Genomic DNA, 21,569 nt, shown 5'->3' on the forward strand with positions numbered 1-21,569 from the left:
AAAAAAAACATCCTCTCCCTCATTGTTCTTCTGGAAAGAAACAAAAGTTCAAAGACTTTCAAAAAAGGAGGAACTGCCAGAAATATAGAGGTGCTTCTAGTTGTGTTTCTTTTTTCTAATGTTGAATTTTTGCAGCCTTTTGTTGGGCGGGAGCTGTTTGCTGCAGGTTTTGTTAGTTGCTGGTCACAACTTAACGAGGCTAGTCAAAGGCAGCTAGTACGGAGTTTAGAAATGGCGTTTTCTTCTCCAAATATCCCACCTGAAATTCTTGCTACACTTCTGAACTTGGTTAGTTTTTCATGCATTCTACGTGAAACGGCCGCCCCCTAATTACTAGACCAACCTGCTATAATAATTCCATAAACACCTAGCGAAGATATGGCAAACAAATAAACACATTGGAATCATCCTCTGGATTGTAATGTGGTTTTACCTGATGCATGTGAAAATTTCTAGCTGTTTCCTTTTCCGGTGCTTTATGTTGATAAATGGGTAGCATAAGCTCTAAAGGTTGTGTTTGTGTCTAGCCTTGATATGGGATCATACTTGTGGGCTTCTTTTAGGGTTTTCTAGGCTGTTTGGGAGAAAGAGGGTGCGTGGTGCAAAATACAGCTGCTGTTGACATAGTTTTTGCCTTTTTTGTTTATGAGATTAGTTTCTCTAGCTCAAATATGAAGCTGTGTTTTGTGCATTTCAACTTGTGGGAGGGATAGTGGATGGTGGGAATAATTGATCTTCTAGTGAAGACTAAGGAGAGCGGCTACCTGTTAGAATATGAGTAGAAATAGGAATAGCATATGCAATCCTACTTGGAGAGGGATTGTAATGTAGTGTCCTATTAGGAAAAGGATTGAAATGTAGTGTCTATAAATAGGACCTCAATGTAATAATGTAGTTACAATTCAATAATATTCTTCTCTTATATTTATTCACATGGTATCAAAGCCTCTACAATCTTGATAGAGAATCAAAGAGCTTCCGCTGCCGGCGGGCGGCTATAACCCATATATGTCGCCCGTCCAGCCAATGATCATGTTAGTTAAGTTAGGCCACCGCACTTCTTTTCCCTACTTTCTCATATCTAATTTGTGTAGCACCATGCATCTTTCCACTTTCTCATATCAGATTTGCGTGCATCTCTCCGGACTACGCATATTTAATATGCGTAGTACCGTGCATCTTTTCGGACTCCTTTCTCATATCTGAGTTGTATAGCACCGTGCGTCTTTCCGGTGACTCCTTAGATCTGATTTTTGTAGTTCCATGCGTCTTTACGGTGGCTCCTCTGATCTGATTTGCGTAGGGTCGTGCCATCATTCCGACCCTACCCAAATAAGTTCTCTTTTTCAGTAGGGTCGTGCCGTCATTCCGATCCTACCCATATCATTTCTCTTTTTCAGTAGGGTCATGTCGTTATTCCGACCCTACCAATGTAATTTCTACTTTTCAGTAGGGTCGTGTCATCATTCCGACTCTACCCATATAATTTTTATTTCTCAGTAGGATCGTGCCATCATTCCGACCTACCCATATAATTCTCTTTCTCAGTAGGGTCATGTCGTCATTCCGACCTTACCCATATAATTTTTTTTCTCAAATGGTGACCACTTTTCAACCATCCAGTTCTTCGATGGCTATCTTGTTCGAGATCTACTCATCTCTTGATTTCGAGATGAACCATATATTTTATACCAGTTTTCGGCAATTTTCCAGCGACACATCGACTTTACGACGATGTTTACTACTTTTCAGATAACTTTTTCAGTTTGTTCCGTATCAGTTGAGGTCTCTCGGACATCCAAAGCAGTCCTCATTAGTTTTCTTGCAGATATCTTCACTAAGTCCCTCACCGATTCTCATATTAGTTACATCCATAACAAGCTTGGTACATATGTCTTCTATGCACCAGCTTGAGGGGGAGTGTTAGAATATGAGTAAGAATAGGAATAACATATAAAATCCTACTTGGAGAGGGATTGTAATGTAGTGTCCTATTAGGAAAAGGATTGGAATGTAGTGTCTATAAATAGGACCTCAATGTAATAATGTAGTTACAACAATTCAAGATATTTTTCTCTTATATTTCTCACACTACCATTCTCAAAAATGGTCAAGGAGAGAAATCAGATGGATCAAGGATGGAATTAACCAGCAATAAAGTGATCCTAAAAAAGGATGATATCAAGTGGATGATTGGTTATGGGTGTAGTCAAATTAGAGGGAACCAACTGTTTCTGATTTTCTTAAAATCAAAACTCTCACATTCTTTACTTCGGTAATTGGCAAGATTTTCTTGGAAATAATTTTCTCAATATATGAGCGAGTTCTTGAGCCGGGGGTCTATCGGAAACAGCCTCTCTACCTCTTCGGAGGTAGTGGTATGGACTGCGTACATTTTACCCTCCCTGGACCTCACTTTGTGGGAATACACTGGGTCTGTTGTTGTAATATATGAGTGAGTTGCGTAGTAAGACAGTAATCCTAAGTAAAGCTGCAGGATTATAATTTTTATTTTAGTTTGGCTAATTGTGCTTTCCAGGCGGAGTTCATGGAACATGATGAGAGACCCCTTCCTATAGATATCCGTCTGCTTGGTGCTCTAGCAGAGAAGGTGGGTTTATTGTCACATTGTGCAGTTGATTGATATATACCTTCTGCTGTTATTAGTTAAGTAGGTATCCATAATGAGCTCTTCCTCTCAGTGCCGAGCATTTGCAAAGGCCCTACACTACAAGGAAATGGAATTTGAAGGCGCACTTTCAAATAGGAGGGATGCAAACCCTGTTGCTGTAGTTGAAGCTCTAATCCATATAAATAATCAATTACATCAACATGAGGTCTTGGTTTCTTAGTTGTTTTGTAGCATCTTATTTATGTTTCATACTGACTTTCTGGTGATTAAGCTTAATCATGCTTGTCCTCTTCAGGCAGCTGTTGGAATATTAACATATGCTCAGCAGCATTTGGGAGTTCAATTGAAGGAGTCATGGTACTGTTGATTGTTACATTCTGTTGTACTGTGTTAATTGCATCTTGTTTTTTTCCTGTTAATCTTAACTAGTTACTATAGGCTGCACATGCTTTAAAGTGAAATGGTGGTCTCAAATGTATCTTCTCCTTCACTGATGTCATTGTTATTTGTCGATTTTTAAGGTATGAGAAATTGCAACGCTGGGACGATGCTCTTAAAGCATACACTGCTAAGGCGTCCCAAGCTTCGAGTCCACATCTTGGTTTGGATGCTACTCTAGGTTTGTATTATTGGAACAGTTACTGCATAATCTGGTCCATGACTTCTACTTGCAGAATTATTGAAGATATTTGATCCTAGTGATGTATCCTGCTAGATCTGAATTCTCCTTCAAAGAGTAGTGACCTCTACTTTTGAGATTCATTATCTGAAAAGGAGTAAATTCCCCAGGAAATTGATTGACTCCCTCTAACTACCTGGTGTAATACTTAAAATGGTTCTAAATAGTAATTAAGTTAATGCTTTCTGTGGTATCTCTTTTGTCACTTGTTCTTAAATTGCTTAGTGGCTCAAGTAAATGCTAGTTGACACTTAGAATTGGGTTGTGTTATGCTTCTGATTCTTGTTGGACAAGTGAGTTTTATTTGTTACTGTATCATATGCTCTTTATTCACTTGTTGACAATGTGCATCCTTCTCTGTGTTTTCTTAAGGACGTATGCGATGCCTTGCTGCTCTAGCTCGATGGGAGGAGCTTAACAATCTTTGTAAGGAATACTGGACGCCAGCTGAGCCAGCAGCTCGACTGGAAATGGCGCCAATGGTTTGTCAACTTATATCGTAATTTCTGAAAGTTTTTGTTGTTTCGACAATCATAGTGAATGCATGTTTTGGACTAATTTAGGCTGCTAATGCTGCCTGGAACATGGGTGAGTGGGATCAGATGGCAGAATATGTTTCTCGGCTTGACGATGGTGATGAAACCAAACTCCGAGTCTTGGGAAATACTGCTTCCAGCGGTGATGGAAGTAGTAATGGCACCTTTTTTAGGGCTGTTCTTCTAGTTCGTCGAGGGAAGGTAGTCTGTCCATTTTTTTTCGCACATTCATTTGTTTTGATGTTGTGACATGCTCTGTTCTGGTGTAATCTTTGTACTTGCGCCCCATTCTTCTATCAGTACGACGAAGCACGTGAATATGTTGAAAGAGCAAGGAAATGTTTGGCAACCGAGCTTGCTGCACTGGTTTGTTTCTTCATCTCATCATTTCCTCACTTGTACTGATTTGCTGACTTATACAGGATTTTATAGCAAAATCTTGACAATTCTCCATTGATACGTTTAGGTTCTTGAGAGCTATGAACGTGCTTACAGCAACATGGTTCGTGTTCAGCAGCTGTCTGAATTAGAAGAGGTATATTATTTTTAGCCTTTTCAATTGAGTTATTCCTAATTGTTATGATTTTTAATGATCTTATAATTTGTTTTTATCTCATTCCAATTAGGTCATTGAATACTGTACTCTTCCTCCTATGGGAAACCCTGTTGCTGAAGGAAGAAGAGCCCTTGTTCGCAATATGTGGAATGAGCGTATAAAGGGTGCAAAAAGAAATGTTGAGGTAAATTTCAGAACTTCCCTAAGCGAGAGAGTAGCATTTTGGTTGTACAAACATGATTTTTTATATTTTCAATCTGGAAATGCTTAGGTGAGAGCTTGGATGACTAGTTATGGCCTTTGTATTTATTCTCAAATTCATGGTGTCTTACAGAAACTGTGGTGTTCTGGTCTTTTTCATGCCTTAATGTGATTCCATGCTTTCTCTCTTGAAGTTTTTATCCCTTTGGCAGATCATTTCTCTGAGAATTCTGCCTCTGTTATCTGCAACGTATTCTTATTTTTTGCAGGTCTGGCAAGTCCTTTTAGCTGTGAGGGCACTTGTATTGCCTCCTACAGAAGATATAGAAACATGGATCAAGTTTGCATCACTCTGCCGGAAAAATGGCAGAATTAGCCAAGCTAAATCTACGTTGGTTAAACTCTTACAGGTTAGTAATTTACCCCCATCGGTTGTGGATGAAAAGTGTGTATTGCCTTGTGGAGTATCTTTCTTGTTGTAGCTCTACTTGACTACTTGTGAGACTGCATGTTTACGACTCTTTTTATCCTACAGTTCGATCCTGAAACGACTCCTGCAACTGTGCGGTATCACGGCCCCCCTCAGGTGATGCTAGCATACTTAAAGTACCAATGGTCACTTGGAGAGGATCATAAGCGGAAGGAAGCCTTTGCTAGGTTGCAGGTATTGCACTTCGGACATAAAATTACGATCACATTTCCTATCACAAGAAGTAATATCATGTTCATGCTTCATGCTCTATCTCATGTATTTAATTTTGTCATTGAAGGACCTTGCGATGGACCTCTCCAGAACAGCTACTCTTCAGCCAGTAATGCAGAATGCATTAGTGGCTTCTTCTGGTGTGCCACTTGTTGCTCGTATATACCTTAGACTCGGCACTTGGAAGTGGGCACTTTCTCCTGGTTTGGATGATGATTCTATACAAGGTAAAATGTGAAGACACTCCAGTTCCTCTCTCAAAAAGAAAAGATGATGAGGCTTTCTACTTGATGTCATGCAAGCTTGATGATATCATTTCTAATGATTGTTTCTTGGATGATGTTGCCCTTCAGAAATTCTTAGTGCATTTAGAAATGCTACGCACTGTGCAACAAAATGGGGAAAGGCATGGCATACTTGGGCACTTTTCAATACAGCAGTGATGTCTCATTACACACTCAGAGGTTTTGCAAATATTGCTGCACAGTTTGTTGTTGCTGCCGTAACTGGTTATTTTCACTCTATAGCTTGCGGAGCACATGCTAAGGGTGTTGATGATAGTTTACAGGTTATATCTGAATCTGCAGCTAATTTAATTCAGTTCTTAGAAGACCATGTTGTGTGATGTTGAGGTGTCACTGGGTTGTCCTTGTCGCTAAATGTCTTTCTTTTGAGCTTATTGGCTGCTTAGCTCTTCATATACTTGCAGTGACATGATGCCCCTTTTCTTGCTGGCTTGTTGCTATATTTTAAGCTCATGTGTCTTTCGAACAAATTTTGAATATTCTAGAAAAAATATTTTACTATCCAATTCATTTTGCATCTGTGCACTTGTTTGTCAAGGTGAAACTATCTGTTGAAACTCATAGTCCTAACTGAATTTATAGTATTGTGTTGAATTTAATTTTCAGCTTTGTCATAATTGCCTGGTTATCAAGCAAAACTTCCCATTAGATTTACTAGTGATCACTATTGACTTCCATTGTATTATTGATATACTTTTCTTCTTATGGTCATGTTTCTGGGTTTCAGGATATTCTTCGTCTTCTTACTTTGTGGTTCAACCATGGAGCTACTTCTGAGGTTCAAATGGCATTACAGAAAGGATTCACACATGTTAACATCAACACATGGTTGGTTGTTTTACCTCAGATTATCGCACGGATACATTCAAATAACCATGCTGTCAGAGAACTGATACAGTCCTTGTTGGTGCGAATTGGACAGAGTCATCCACAGGTATTTGCTAGTTTTTTTTTTTTTTTTTTCAAAATCGAAAAACAATAACCATGATTTCGTTATCTAGTTGTCGCTGTTTTCCCTTGACTTCCATTCCCCACCTTGTATTTTTTCCCTCTAAATTTCTCTTTTAACACCTAATTGTGAGTAGCTTGTGTTTCTGTTTGCTATTAAATTTGTTTGATATCTGACATTCTTATAAGCTATGGGAACATAGCCTGACATTCTTAAACTGTTAAACAGGAAGAAGACCTGCTATGCTTTCATGGCTGAGCTGTCATGGTCATTTTCTACAAATCTACAGTTAGTCGAGTAGTTAGCATTATCAGTTGTATGAAAAATGTAAAGAGTGCCTGGACGTTGCGCTGGGTCATTTTTTTCACTCTTTTATTTTGATATTATGGGCAGTTCAGTCAGGGGGAATGGATGCTGAGGATCCACACCGCCAATCCTAATTAGTTTGGGATGAGGTGGTGGTGTTGTCATCCTAGGCTCTTCAAATTCTTATTCTCATCTAGATAGAACCTCTCTCTCTGTCTCTGTTTCGTAGTCCCCTAGGGTAAGTTCATGTAGCCAACTCTATTTTGATGTTATTCATGAAGCTTTTATAAGCGTAACCAAGATATATTATAACTGGAAATGAATGTATACAGAGAGGATGGCATTCTCTTCCCGTAAGGGTTCTATGTGTAATAACCTAGTTGATATAAAATCTGTCTGTGGGGACGTACATGGACAAACATAATATTAACAAGTGCAGTCTTACTAATGTTAGGTGTTTTATATCTCGGTTTTATCTGGGAAAAGTGTTAAGTTGGATATGCACATGCAAATTAATGAATTGCTGCGAGTATTTAGTTATCAGAAAACCAAAAATATGTGAAAGCAGAAAGCTTCAAGTTAGGAGCAAAGTGCCTGGCATGTGCTTGTAAGTTATTTTAGTGGTCAGATACTTATGAAAAGTCGTACTACAACAACTGTAAATAAACATTCCCTCCCCGCTCTGACTTTGATCGACTTGCCCGCACAGCGTCTTTTTTGAGAGAAGAGGTCAAGGGGCTAGGTGACTCTCGAAAGTCGTCTTTTGCTTCCCGGCTTGCCTCGCTCTCAGGTTGGCCTTTCTACTTGACTAAGTAGTATTCCACTCGTGCAGTGGGTGTATGGGCTAGCCCATGGTGCGGTCAAAGACTTTATTTCTTGTTCTAAGCAAGTGAGATTATTGTATGCTTCTAACTGCTTGTGGCTGCCTTCATGTACTTCTTATTACTTCTTCAAAATTTTAATATATGTGGACCTGATGTGCAGGCTCTTATGTATCCGCTTCTTGTGGCATGTAAGTCAATTAGCAATTTGCGCAGAGCTGCAGCTCAAGAAGTGGTTGATAAAGTCAGGCAGCATAGTGGCGTACTCGTTGATCAGGTAAAGTGGAACTGATTTACTCTAATAGTTTGATGATTTCTTTAAGTCTTTTTCTGACTTCTGTTTGATTTGTGAAGGCCCAACTTGTCTCAAAAGAGCTTATCAGGGTTGCGATACTTTGGCATGAAATGTGGCATGAGGCATTGGAAGAGGCCAGCCGTCTGTATTTTGGCGAACACAACATTGAGGGCATGCTGAAGGTGTTAGAGCCTCTGCATGAAATGCTTGAGGAAGGAGCAATGAGGAATGATACCACTTTAAAGGAGAAAGCATTCATTCAGGTGAATGCTCCCAAGTAAATATGTGCTTATGCTCTCTCTATTATGACAGATATACTTTGATAATGTTTATTAGATTCTTCTTGCCGTTCCATTTATTTTTCCCTGGATTGGGTGTTTATGCTAAGAGCAACAACATACCCAGTGTAGTCCCATACGTGGGTCGGGGAGGGTTAAGTGTATGCAGGCCTTACCTCTCTACCTTGGGGAGGTAGAGAGGCTGTGTCCGAAAGACCCTCGGTTCAAGTGCAGCAAATCAAAATATATATGGAAAGAGAATACAACAGTGAAACATGCCAATCGATAAGGAAGGAAGTTCAGAGCTCACAAAGAAAAGAAACAGTAACAACAACGAGAAAATGCGTTTACTTGAAAAGCAAATAGATGTCTTAAGACTAATACTATAACAGACCCTGTGCTCCTAGGCTCCCACCAAGCCTAAACCTGTCGAAAAACGAGACAAAACTTGGGCGTTATGTTATGATGTTGGTTTGACTAGGCTTGAACCACTTGGGGCTAGATTTTGTGTATGGTGCTTGGGTACTGTTAGTTGAGTATCAACTATTCTTGGGACTTCATTAAATAACTGAGAATACTCATTACTAAATGATGGCTTGAACTCCACCACTCTGTCCAACTTGACCTCCTTATTTACATTTTTGATTGATCTAATTGATAGAGAACATTACTTTTTCCAGGCATACCGTCTTGAGTTGTTGGAGGCCTTTGAATGCTGTATGAAGTATAGGAGAACTGGCAAAGATGCTGAATTAACACAGGTACCCTTTTGACACTTAAATTCCACGTGAGCATCTCTCTCGTTGTTCTCCTCTTTTACCTATTTAATTGTGACTTTGTTATGTTGCATTTTCAACGTGATGAATGCTAGTGCCATATCCAAAAGGTCTTTCGAAATTCCTGTTGTCCTAATGATTTGGATGATTCTCTTCACAATTTTATGATAGGAAACTAATTGCGACCTTTATTGCTATGGAGGTCCTTTCTGCTAGCTATAAATTGGCTCAGAGAGATGTTCTGAGTTATCTCTAGAATTTCTGAAGCTTAAGTTACAAACATACAAAGATGTATGGACTGCGTACACATCTTACCCTCCCCAGACCCCACGTTGTGAGAATACACTGGGTTTGTTGTTGTTGTTGTTGAAGTTCTGAATATAGAAGGAAGTTGTAGAATTGTAGACTCAGAAAAAAGTCACCTTCCGCGTCTCCACAAACACACTCAGCAGGAGGAAAACCGTCTTCAGAACATGCCTGAATGGAACTTTTTTGTTTCATTGGGTGAATCGTAGGAAGTTGTCCCCAAATATGAGGCGAAGGCATGGAAAATATTGGGACTGAATGTCTTGCAGCTAGGAGACTTCAAATTTCCCCCTCTTTTTTTTAAAAAAAAAAAAATTAAGAAGAAACCCTTTATGAAGAGAAGAGACGGATAAGGGAGAGGAGATTTTTATGCTGGAATGTTGGTGTGAGTCGACATGGTGTAACAATGGAAGGACTGCTCATCAATATCACTGGAGTCTGGCACTGTGGTGTTTCAAATTTCTTCAAGAAGGTGGGAGACGTGGACATTCATGGATGTTCAATTTAACATGACTGATATTGGATAGGGTCACAATTAGTTTGAAGAAAGGGCGAAAAATGGAAACTAGGGTATAAAATTTAGTTATATCCTGAGTTAGTTGAAAGGGGGATGGAGGGAGGGTGGAGTCGGGGAGGGGCTTTTAAATCACAAGCTTTTTTCAAAACAGAAATGGCTTCACACCATGAATGGGTTTTCCTATCTACCTCTTTCCCAGAGTTTACAAGACTCACAAGCTTGATGCCAGAATGTTTGCACAACTTTGAATATCTCCTTTATTATAAACTGGAATCAGGTTATTCTTTCTCTTTCTCCATTCGTTGGGCGTCCTACCACTTTTTGGTAAAGTGTTTAATAGCTTTACAAGCCATCCAGACCAATCTCTCCAAGAAACTTTCATTCAAACCTCTATAGGAATATACTATCTGGACGGCGGATAAATTTTTCATGATATCCTTTTCCTCTGCCAGTTGATTTTTTTTTTTTTTTGATGAAGGTAATGTTGTATTCATCAGCATTAAGGGTATACTGAGACCTCCAAAAACTTTCCAACAAAAACAGAGAAAACTAGTAGATTACAACAATCCTATAAAGTCTAAAATCTGTGCATCTTCTTCTATCCCTTCTTCTCTACACCAAAAATAAAAAGTAGTCAAGCGGTTCAATTTGACTCTATCTATTACGTCAGCTTTGTTTTCGAAGCATCTTCTATTTCTCTCCTTCCAGATTGACCACCAGATGCATGATGGTATTATACTCCTCCATTTTTTCTGAGATTTGCTCCCCCCTCTTCTGATCCAGCAACTAAGAAGGTCTGCTGTATGCTCAGTCATAACCCACTTAGTTTGTGTCGATCCCAAAAATAGATTCCACAGCTGCGTTGTCACTTTGCAATGGAGAAATAGATGCTTATTGGTTTCCTCGGTCTCATTGCAAAGAGAGCACCAAGAGGCTATTTGAAAGCCACTCCTTTTCAGTCTCTCATGTGTAGCACATGCTCTTCTGGCAACTAACCAAGAGAAGCATTTTATCTTGGTTGGCACCTTATTGCTCCATATTTGTTTCCGGAGGCCAGACTTTGCATCCTCCTTGCGCTTTCACTTCCTTAACATATAGTGTGTTGACAGAAAAGATTCCATCTCTAGAGTGCTTCCATCTCATAGAGTCGTGCTCTGTTGATAACCCCTTGAATCCATTCAGTACTTGCAATAGCTCAGCCACTTTCCCAATCTCTCAATCATTTAAAAGTTTTCTGAGCACAATATTCCATCCCTGTTTGGACCATATCTCAGCCATTGTTTCTTCTGGATTTATGCACAAAGAGAATAGGTCTGGAGGTCTCATTTCCAATCCAATTCTCCTTCCAGAATAGGATTTTAGTCCCATTTCCCACCTTGTAGACTATGTTTCTGCTCAGATCCAGCCACAAGTTCCTTATTGATCTCCAAGCTGACACCCCATAAGTGCTATTCACAGATCTAGAGCACCAATTTCCATTTCGCCCATATTTGTTGGCTATCTCCTCCCTCCACAATGCATGTTCCTCGGTGGTGTACCTCCCAAGCCATTTAGACAGGTGACATCTATTGTGTAGCCCCAAGTTTCTAACTCCCAATCCACCTGATTGTTTATGTAACTTTACAATTTGCCACTTGACTAAATGTCGACCCTTTCCTTCTCTATTGCCCTGCCACAACCACAAGAAATCTCTTCTCAATTTGTCAGGTCTTTCTTCCACCATAACATAAGTTGGAAGAGAATCCAAGACTGAATTGATCAAGGTGACTCTTCCTCCCAAGGAACTATACTGAGCTTTCCAGTCAGCTAATTTTTTCTGTCTTTTCAATGATGCCATTCCATATTTCTAGTTCCTTATGTTTATGACCCAATGGCATGCCCAAATATGTCGTTGGAAGTTATTCTATTCTACACCCCAATATACTTGCAAGACTTTGTAGTTGTGGAACTTCTTTAATTGAAAAAATACTACTCTTTCTCCAATTTATAGATAAACCGGAGACTGCTTCAAAAACCACCAAGGTCACTCTTATAAAGGCAACCTGGAGACTGCTTAAAAAACCACTAAGGTCACTCTTATGTAAATTGTGTCATCTGTATAAAACAGATGACAAATTTGCTTATCCCCTCCAAGAGAATTGTTAACCTTTGAAGCCTCTTATCTAGCTATTTTGGACGGCCACTCTCATCATGCTATTGTAGCCCTCCATTGCGAGTATGAAAAGAAAGGTAGAGAGTAGATCTCCTGTCTAAGATCCCTTTCTGATTGAAAAAACCAACAGGTTCTCCGTTTACAAGAAGGGAGAGCCTAACAGTTTTTATGCAAAAGTCGATCCACTTCTGCCATTTCGCCCCAAACCCTATTTGCTCAAGTATTCTGATCAAGAAGCCCCAATTGACATGGTCGTAAGCCTTTTCAATATCCAGTTTGCACATAATTCCTGGATCACCCCCTTTAAGCCTAGTGTCCACACATTCACTTGCTATTAGTGCAACATCAATGATTTGCCTTCCTTTATTGAAGGCCTTTTGGTGTTTGTTTACCACCTTGCTAATCACTTTCTCAAGCCTTTCTGCTAAAAGCTTAGCAATGATCTTGTAAATTCCTCCTATCAAGCTTGTAGGTCTGAAGTCTCTCAAGTTGATTGCTCCAACCTTCTTAGGAATTAATACAACAAAGGTTGCATTCAGGCTCTTGTCAAACACATGATAACCATGAAAATGCGTTGAGGTGCTCATAACATCTTCCTTAAGTATTTCCCAGAAGTTCTGATAGAAATTCATTGGGAAGCCATCGGGGCCTGGGGCCTTGTCACTGGCACACAACTTGAGTGTCTCAAAAACCTTTTCAAACTGCATCTGCAGCCACTCTTTTTCTTCCCCGCTAATGCTTTCACTTCCCTGGAAGATAAAATCTGGCCTCCGTCGTTCTGTTTCCTTGGTAAAATCTTACAATTTGTTGCTTGATTAGCTCTGGTTCAGAAATAGCTACCCCTTCCACTTCTAACTTTTCAATTAAATTGAATCTCTTCTGAGATGTGGCAATTCTGTGAACGTACTTGGTATTTTTATCTCCATGTTTGAGCCACTATACTCTAAACCTCTGTCTCCATGCTATTTATTTCCTCATTCCTAGAAATTACAGCAAACTCATTGAAAAGGTGAGCTTTGTGTATCATCTCCGAGATGATCTTTGCTCCTGAATTGCTTCAATATTGGCAATTTGATTCAGCACATCCTCCTTTTGGTGTTTCCAGTTACCTCTGTTTTCAAAGCCCCATTCCTTTAATTTCCCTTTGAGCAGCTTCAATTTTGTGGCTAGTGTGTAGGAGGCTGATCCACTAACTGTGAAAGAGTTCCACCATTCTTTGACTTTATTACTGAATCCTTCCACCCCATCCATCATTGTTCAAACTTAAAATACGTCTTCCTAAAGTTTAACTCATCACAAGTTAGAGCTATTGGACTATGATCTGATCCCACTCTAGGAAGCACCCTCTGTCTGATTTGTTCAAACAATTCCTCCCAAAGATTGGAATAGAGGAATCTGTCAATTCTGGAAGTTGTTGAATGATTCTCCCCCTTTTTCCAATGTAAGCTCCTCCGAGTAAAGGAGGATCAAATAGCTCTATCTTATTGATCCAATCAGTGAACTCTGTCATTGGAGATATGCTATGACTATGGCTGGCAGTTCTCTCATTTGGATATCTTGTAGTATTGAAGTCACCACTCACCACCCATGGTCCATCACAAGAGTTTCTTATTGTTGCCAACTCTTCCCAAAGTTCCTTTCTTATTACTCTACTACAATCAGCATAAACTACACTTAAAAACCACGTAATATTTTGGCCAATACCTACTAGTTTATGTGTAAGCATCTGTCCAACAATCCCTATTAATTCCCACTTCCACTGCCTTTTATCCCAAATCACCACTTTCCGTCCACTTCTACCAACTGCATCTAAATGAAACTCTCCCATCCACCTATTATGCCATACCTCTTTAAATAATGCAGTATTACGACCCATTAGTTTTGTCTCTAGAAAGACAGAGACATCAACCTCCCATTGTTTGGTTAAACTCTTGACTAGGCTCCGTTTATTTCCCCCATTCAACCCCCTGATGTTCCAAGATATAATCTTAATCTTCATTTGAGTCTAAGAGGGGTTTTTTGAGCCACTATACTCTAAACCTCTGTCTCCATGCTATTTATTTCCTCATTCCTAGAAATTACAGCAAACTCATTGAAAAGGTGAGCTTTGTGTATCATCTCCGAGATGATCTTTGCTCCTGAATTGCTTCAATATTGGCAATTTGATTCAGCACATCCTCCTTTTGGTGTTTCCAGTTACCTCTGTTTTCAAAGCCCCATTCCTTTAATTTCCCTTTGAGCAGCTTCAATTTTGTGGCTAGTGTGTAGGAGGCTGATCCACTAACTGTGAAAGAGTTCCACCATTCTTTGACTTTATTACTGAATCCTTCCACCCCATCCATCATTGTTCAAACTTAAAATACGTCTTCCTAAAGTTTAACTCATCACAAGTTAGAGCTATTGGACTATGATCTGATCCCACTCTAGGAAGCACCCTCTGTCTGATTTGTTCAAACAATTCCTCCCAAAGATTGGAATAGAGGAATCTGTCAATTCTGGAAGTTGTTGAATGATTCTCCCCCTTTTTCCAATGTAAGCTCCTCCGAGTAAAGGAGGATCAAATAGCTCTATCTTATTGATCCAATCAGTGAACTCTGTCATTGGAGATATGCTATGACTATGGCTGGCAGTTCTCTCATTTGGATATCTTGTAGTATTGAAGTCACCACTCACCACCCATGGTCCATCACAAGAGTTTCTTATTGTTGCCAACTCTTCCCAAAGTTCCTTTCTTATTACTCTACTACAATCAGCATAAACTACACTTAAAAACCACGTAATATTTTGGCCAATACCTACTAGTTTATGTGTAAGCATCTGTCCAACAATCCCTATTAATTCCCACTTCCACTGCCTTTTATCCCAAATCACCACTTTCCGTCCACTTCTACCAACTGCATCTAAATGAAACTCTCCCATCCACCTATTATGCCATACCTCTTTAAATAATGCAGTATTACGACCCATTAGTTTTGTCTCTAGAAAGACAGAGACATCAACCTCCCATTGTTTGGTTAAACTCTTGACTAGGCTCCGTTTATTTCCCCCATTCAACCCCCTGATGTTCCAAGATATAATCTTAATCTTCATTTGAGTCTAAGAGGGGTTATTCCCCCTCTACCTCTGGGTTCTCCCTCTTTGAAATTCATGTGAAATTCTAAGTTTCTCACTTCTTTGGGAACACTGTTTAGATTTCCATTCTTCTTGATGACCTCCTTTTTTTTGCCCTAAAAAGCCTCTTTTTTGGTCTATTTTCATCAACAGTTCAAAGGCTATTTTATTACCCCCCTCAAAAGCTGCTCCGAACCTCCTACTTAATTCTAGTACATTAGACTGCACCCACAAAGTGGCTTTGTCTTCAATCTCCTTTTCCGAGAGAGGTTCTTCCGTCTGTATAGGAAAAGGCTCTTCAAAGATTATCATGTGTCTCTTAGACGACTCACCTTCTTCACATTCATGAACTTCTCCCCCCATTAGAGATTAAGAAGTTTCCATCTCTCACCCTATTTTCTTGCATTTCAGTTTCTATCAAATCTCTGCTGCATGTTTGGTTCTTCTGCATTGTCACCATTCTCATCATATCCTCCAGTTCTGTTGCAGGGAAAGAAATTGGAGAAGTAGCGGGACAGCTGTGGTCTTGATGAGTTGAAAATAGAAGGGGGTCTGGGCTCATTCCTTTAATGAAGTTGCAATTTGAGTTCATAAAGTTTGGGCTGTAGGAGGCCCAAAACATTTACCACATGCCTGAAACCCTTTAAAACAATTAGCCTTCTTTGGGTCCACTTTGTTCACCTATGGAATCTTTGACTTAACAGTATCCACGTGAGCAAAAAAGTGCTGGGGCCATCGCTCTCCTCTATATCCCCTGTGTAAAGATCTGAAATTTCTTTCCCAAAACTCTCTCCTGTCTCAGTCAGTAGAGGTGTCAAACGGGCCGGGCCGGGCCAACCCGAAACCGGCCCTTCCATTTTAACCGGGTTCCGGGCCGGTTAAGGGCCGGGTTTGACGTTGGCCGGGCCGGGCTGGGCCAAACAGTAAAAAAATTGAAACCCACCCTAACCCGGCCCACTTAACCCAACCCGGTCAAACCCACCAAAACCCGGTCAAACCCGTTTAAAAAATAAATAAAAAATCCAATATACACTATATACGCTCCAATATACAATATATATTTTTAAAAAAATATATAAACAATTACACATATATACGTACCATTCAATATATAGTTATATATGACTATACGTACTACTTTAAATAAAACATATGCTATAATAGTATAATATATATATATATATATATATACACTACAATATATATATATATATATATATATATATATATATATTAATTTATAAAACATATACACATGTATACGTTAAATATATACTACTTTAGAAGATATATACACATATATATGCACCATTCAATATATATGTACTACTTTAAATAAAATATATACTACAATATACATATATATATATATACAACAATATGTATATATATATATAGTTACATACTAATTTATAAAACATATACACTTGTATACTTTAAAGATATACGTCTATAGAAGATATATACACATATATACGCACCATTCAATATATATGTACTACTTTAAAAAAAGTATATACTACAATATATATACTAATTTATAAAACATAAAGTAATGTATATGTTAAATATACACGTCTATAGAAGATCTATTCACATATATACACTCTATTCTATGTATACGCACCATTCAATCCTTGGCTTGAACCAGCATCAATAGAGTTTGATTTGGTTTCTGGAATGTCCAAATTCTGTTGCATTGCATAGCATAGTGATCTTGCGAGTTGCCGCAGCGCATTTTTGAATAGGCTCTGAAGCAAACTTCGTAGTCAGAAAGAATCAGCACTTTCAGAATTGAATGACTTGAAATTTAAGAATTGAATGACTTGAAATTGATAAGAAGGTGCCGCCCAAGCTTAAAGGCAAATTCTATAGGGTGGTAGTCCGTCCGGCCTTGCTGTATGGAGCGGAGTGTTGGCCAGTTAAGAACTCCCACATCCAAAAAATGAAGGTGGCAGAAATGCGGATGTTGCGCTGGATGTGTGGACTGACCCGAGGGGATAGAGTTCGGAATGAGACTATCCGGGAGAAGGTTGGTGTGACTTCAGTGGAGTGTAAGATGCGGGAAGCACGATTGAGATGGTTCGGACACGTGAAGAGGAGGGGCATGGATGCCCCGGTCCGTAGGTGTGAGAGGCTAGCGTTGGATGGTTTTAGACGGGGTAGAGGTAGACCGAAGAAGTACTGGGGTGAGGTGATTAGGCGGGACATGGAACAGTTACAGCTCACCGAGGACATGACCCTAGATAGGAAGGTCTGGAAGATGCGAATTACGGCAGAGGATTAGGGCCAGTTCGGGTCGCTAGTGTAGGGAATTAATTGGTGGGGGTGTATTCCTGTTATAATTCCGTATTCAGTGTTTCGTGTTCCGTGTTCCATGTTTATTACGAATCTGTGTGCTTTCCTCTGCTTTATATTCCTGCATTCCTGCTTTACTCTGTTTTATATTCCCTATGGGTGCCGTATCTATGTTATGTCATCTGCTTCTGTGCTGTACTATGTGTTTGTGTGATATCTCGTGACTTGAGCCGGGGGTCTTTCGGAAACAGCCTTTCTACTTCATCAGAGGTAGAGGTATGGACTGCGTACATCTTACCCCCCCCAGACCCCACTAAGTGGGAATACACTGGGTTTGTTGTTGTTGTTGTATATATACATTACAATATATATAGATATACTTATATACTAATTTATAAAACATATACACATGTATACGTTAAATATACACTTCTATAGAAGATATATGCACAAATATACAAAACATATGCTACTTAATATAATAAATTAATAATATTTGGTAGTAAATTAATAATATATTAGAAGTAAGTTTTTAATTTAATCCAAAATATCTTCTTCTTTTTTTGGGGCCAGGCCGGTTAGCCGGCGGGCCTGGACCGGGCTTGGTCCGGGCCGGGTTAACCGGGCCCATTTTAACAAAATAACCGGCCCGGGACCCGAAACCCTAAAGCCCTAGGGCTTACCGGGTAGGGTCAAACTGGGCCGGGTTAGGTAGTCCGGGCCGGCCCACTTGATATCCCTATCAGTCAGTTGCAGGCTAGGGTTTGCAGTAGCTTTCCCTTTTGTCTTCTTTGTACTTACTTCTCCATCCCAGAGCTCATCTTCTTCCTTCTTCCTATATCTCTCCGGAGCTTCGATCCATACCGGAAGAGTGAAAATCAGTTCGCCATCGCTAATCTTGACGGTTGAAGGGGTATTCTCTCTTGGTCCCTTAACTCGCAGTCTGGCCCACATCAGATGATTCTTTAGATGTGTTTCTTCCTCCGTTTCAATCCACCCCCCGTCAAAGATCTCCAATTTGCTTCATCACCTCATCGCTCCATAACTGCAGGGGAAGTCCTAAGGTCCGGACCCAGAACCAATCGAAGATGGTATCTGCAGGATAAGCTCCCACGGTCGACTTCCACCACTCTAGCAACAAAGGATGGTTTTCCCGACTCCACTCCCCCAAAAGAATCTTGTGACTTTTAAGTTTCTATTTTTTTTTAATAAAGTCTATTACTATAGTTAACAGCCACTATTTGACAAGTCAAATCCTCATCTTGGTAGGCTTGGGATCTCTATTACCATGTATTCAGGCGGATAGATAAGCAGCTTCAATCACTCACAACCCTGGATTTACAGGTAAGCAGCATGTTATGTTTTGTTATCGGTATCAGTGACTCTGCATCATATTCATAACTAATGTTATTTTACTTTAATGCCAGTCCGTTTCCCCCGAGTTACTAGAGTGTCGAAATTTAGAGCTAGCTGTTCCTGGAACTTATCGAGCAGGTATATTCATGTTGTTTGTAATTATATTTGTACATGGTTAGGCCAGTCGTGTGCCTTAGTTTGATAAAATTTGTTCTATCAAACTTCAAACTGGTCATCTCAGATTCACCAGTGGTGACAATTGCATCATTTGCACCCCAACTTGTTGTAATTACATCCAAACAACGACCTCGTAAATTGACAATCCATGGGAATGATGGAAAAGACTATGCTTTCTTGCTAAAAGGGCATGAGGATTTGCGCCAAGATGAACGTGTCATGCAGGTTAGCAATAGCTGGTATATAATTATGCTTGTACAGGCAAGCTGGTCCCAGGGATTCTGCTACTTCTGTTTATTAAACATTTGGTGAGGCTTTATTACCATTCTTTTTTCAACGTAGAACTAAAAGAAACTCTGTATTGTTGCTGTGCACCAGTTGTTTGGTCTGGTTAATACTTTGCTGGAGAACTCGAGAAAGACTGCAGAGAAAGATTTATCAATCCAACGATATGATGTCATTCCATTGTCCCCTAATAGTGGACTGATAGAATGGGTTCCAAATTGTGACACCTTGCACCATCTTATTCGAGAATATAGGGATGCCCGGAAGGTTTGTTCAACATAGACCTTTTTGTGCTTGAAATAGACTATTATCTCTATCTAATTGTTGTATATTGTTCCAATTTAACAGATCACCCTTAATCAAGAGCATAAATTGATGCTGAGTTTTGCACCGGATTATGATAATTTGCCACTTATTGCTAAAGTGGAGGTGTTCGAATATGCTTTGCAAAATACAGAAGGAAATGACTTATCAAGGGTGTGTATTCGATGACGACGACGTTCAGCCTATTGCTATAACATCCCTGGTAGATAAATGTTAGCACAATCTTTCTGCTCATTGTTTTCTGAAGGTAGTTATTTTGGATCATATAGGTTCTTTGGTTAAAGAGTCGCACTTCTGAGGTCTGGCTGGATAGAAGAACAAATTATACAAGAAGTTTGGCTGTCATGAGCATGGTATGTGTTCTTTGCATTCTTTTAGAACCTCTCCTAAAGCTTATTCTCTGTTCAGGTTTGGATGAGAACAATGTTCCCTTGTTTGTTTATTTGTTTTACCCTCTAATGCATCTTGTGTGGGTGGGTGTGCTATATGAACACTTAACTTTTTTTAATTCTTTTTGGGAAAAAAACAGGAAAATTATGTTGGTTGAGTTGTTGTTTAAAGCCTTTAGCTAATGCTATCAAATACGCCAACACTGGATAACCTCTTTTACTTATTTTCCCTTTTTAATGTCTTAGGAGGCTGTTAATCAGTCAGTATCGACCTTTGTATATGAACCACTTATGTTATGAAATTCCGCTTGCAAGTATTCAGATTGATGGAAATTACTTTTGACAAGGAATACCCAGAGTAATCACACAAGTTTTGGTTTCATATAAGCTGCATTTATGTGGTGCAACTACCTTTGGTGATGTGATCTTCCTGTGCCTGATCATTGCCGATAAAGAAATGGACCTTGGGCTTAACTCAACCTCAAAAGCTAGCTCATGAGGGGAAGATTGTCCAATACCATATAAGGAGACCAAGGACCCTTGGACAATATAAGACGGGGAGCCCAACATCGGAAACAATGAACTGGGTGGGCCTGGCTCTAGCTCTGATACCATGATAAAGAAATGGACTTTGGGCCTAACTCAACCTCAAAAGCTAGCTTATGAGGGGAGGATTGCCCAAGACCATATAAGGAGTCCAAGGACCCTTTAACCCACCGATGTGGGACTCCAACAATTGCCAGCCATTTTTATCATACAAGTAATCAGAATTATTGCAGCCAATTTAATTAGGCAGATCAGAAACTTAGTAACCTGAAAACATTTGCAGCTGGGGCATGACTATTATGGTGTTGTGAATGCTGTACCTCGACATCTTAAAATGCTTAATTCAGAGGAGCAGTAGTTAGTTTTCTGACCAAAGTTTGGCACAGAGAGTTGCTTCTGTGCTTAGTCAGGGCCATTAATTTCTTGACCCAGTTTGATCTGAAGAGATGCTGTTTCTAGTATAAAGTGCTTTCGTCGTGTTTTATGTGATGCCATTTAGCAGGACAACAGTTAAGATGTCAATTTGACTTTCTTGTTGTGTTGGTAATGGTGAAAGAAAATTTTAAATATATGGCGTTAAGTTTGTTTGAGATGGCAAGACATTGCATCAAAGTTAGTATTCTTCGCATGTGAAGTTCTACAGAGTAATATTAATGACGGAATGGCGTCAAAATATTTTTCCAACATCTTAAAATGAAACTAATATCTTGCAAATTGGGAAGAGAGAATAGTAAAACTGAGAAAAAAGGAGATACTGTTTTTTAGCTGCTTCTCTTGCGTACGTCTGTTGAATTTGGGTTGACTTTCTCCAGGTTGGATACCTACTTGGTTTGGGTGATCGACATCCTAGTAACCTCATGCTTCACCGATATAGGTACCACTGAACTCTGTGATTGTATTTTCTTGCTGATGACAAAAATTCTAATAAATTTATATTGGTCATGCAGTGGGAAGATTCTGCATATTGATTTTGGAGATTGCTTTGAAGCTTCAATGAACCGGGAGAAGTTTCCAGAGAAGGTAAGTTATTATGCTCAAAGGTTTTCCAGAATTTGTATGTTCTTTCATCAA

General features: G+C 39.5%; 1 protein-coding gene across 1 annotated transcript in view; it reads left to right on the forward strand.

Annotated features, from left to right (window-relative positions):
• The window catches only part of LOC107879481 (serine/threonine-protein kinase TOR), a gene marked incomplete at its 5' end in the record, with an annotated part of 33,503 nt that overhangs the window by 10,169 nt on the left and 1,765 nt on the right, over positions 1–21,569 (forward strand). Inside the window, 26 exon segments of the mRNA XM_047394993.1 lie at positions 136–288; positions 2,540–2,611; positions 2,703–2,837; positions 2,928–2,989; positions 3,154–3,251; positions 3,684–3,793; positions 3,875–4,048; positions 4,148–4,213; positions 4,314–4,382; positions 4,474–4,587; positions 4,874–5,014; positions 5,140–5,268; positions 5,375–5,534; positions 5,661–5,875; positions 6,340–6,546; positions 7,852–7,965; positions 8,043–8,246; positions 8,942–9,022; positions 18,691–18,765; positions 18,849–18,915; positions 19,019–19,179; positions 19,333–19,506; positions 19,588–19,716; positions 19,833–19,916; positions 21,311–21,372; positions 21,446–21,518. Of these exon segments, the coding sequence (XP_047250949.1) occupies positions 136–288; positions 2,540–2,611; positions 2,703–2,837; positions 2,928–2,989; positions 3,154–3,251; positions 3,684–3,793; positions 3,875–4,048; positions 4,148–4,213; positions 4,314–4,382; positions 4,474–4,587; positions 4,874–5,014; positions 5,140–5,268; positions 5,375–5,534; positions 5,661–5,875; positions 6,340–6,546; positions 7,852–7,965; positions 8,043–8,246; positions 8,942–9,022; positions 18,691–18,765; positions 18,849–18,915; positions 19,019–19,179; positions 19,333–19,506; positions 19,588–19,716; positions 19,833–19,916; positions 21,311–21,372; positions 21,446–21,518 (3,129 nt within the window).

Source organism: Capsicum annuum, chromosome 8 (genome assembly GCF_002878395.1).
Source record: "Capsicum annuum cultivar UCD-10X-F1 chromosome 8, UCD10Xv1.1, whole genome shotgun sequence".
Classification (NCBI taxonomy): Eukaryota; Viridiplantae; Streptophyta; class Magnoliopsida; order Solanales; family Solanaceae; genus Capsicum; species Capsicum annuum.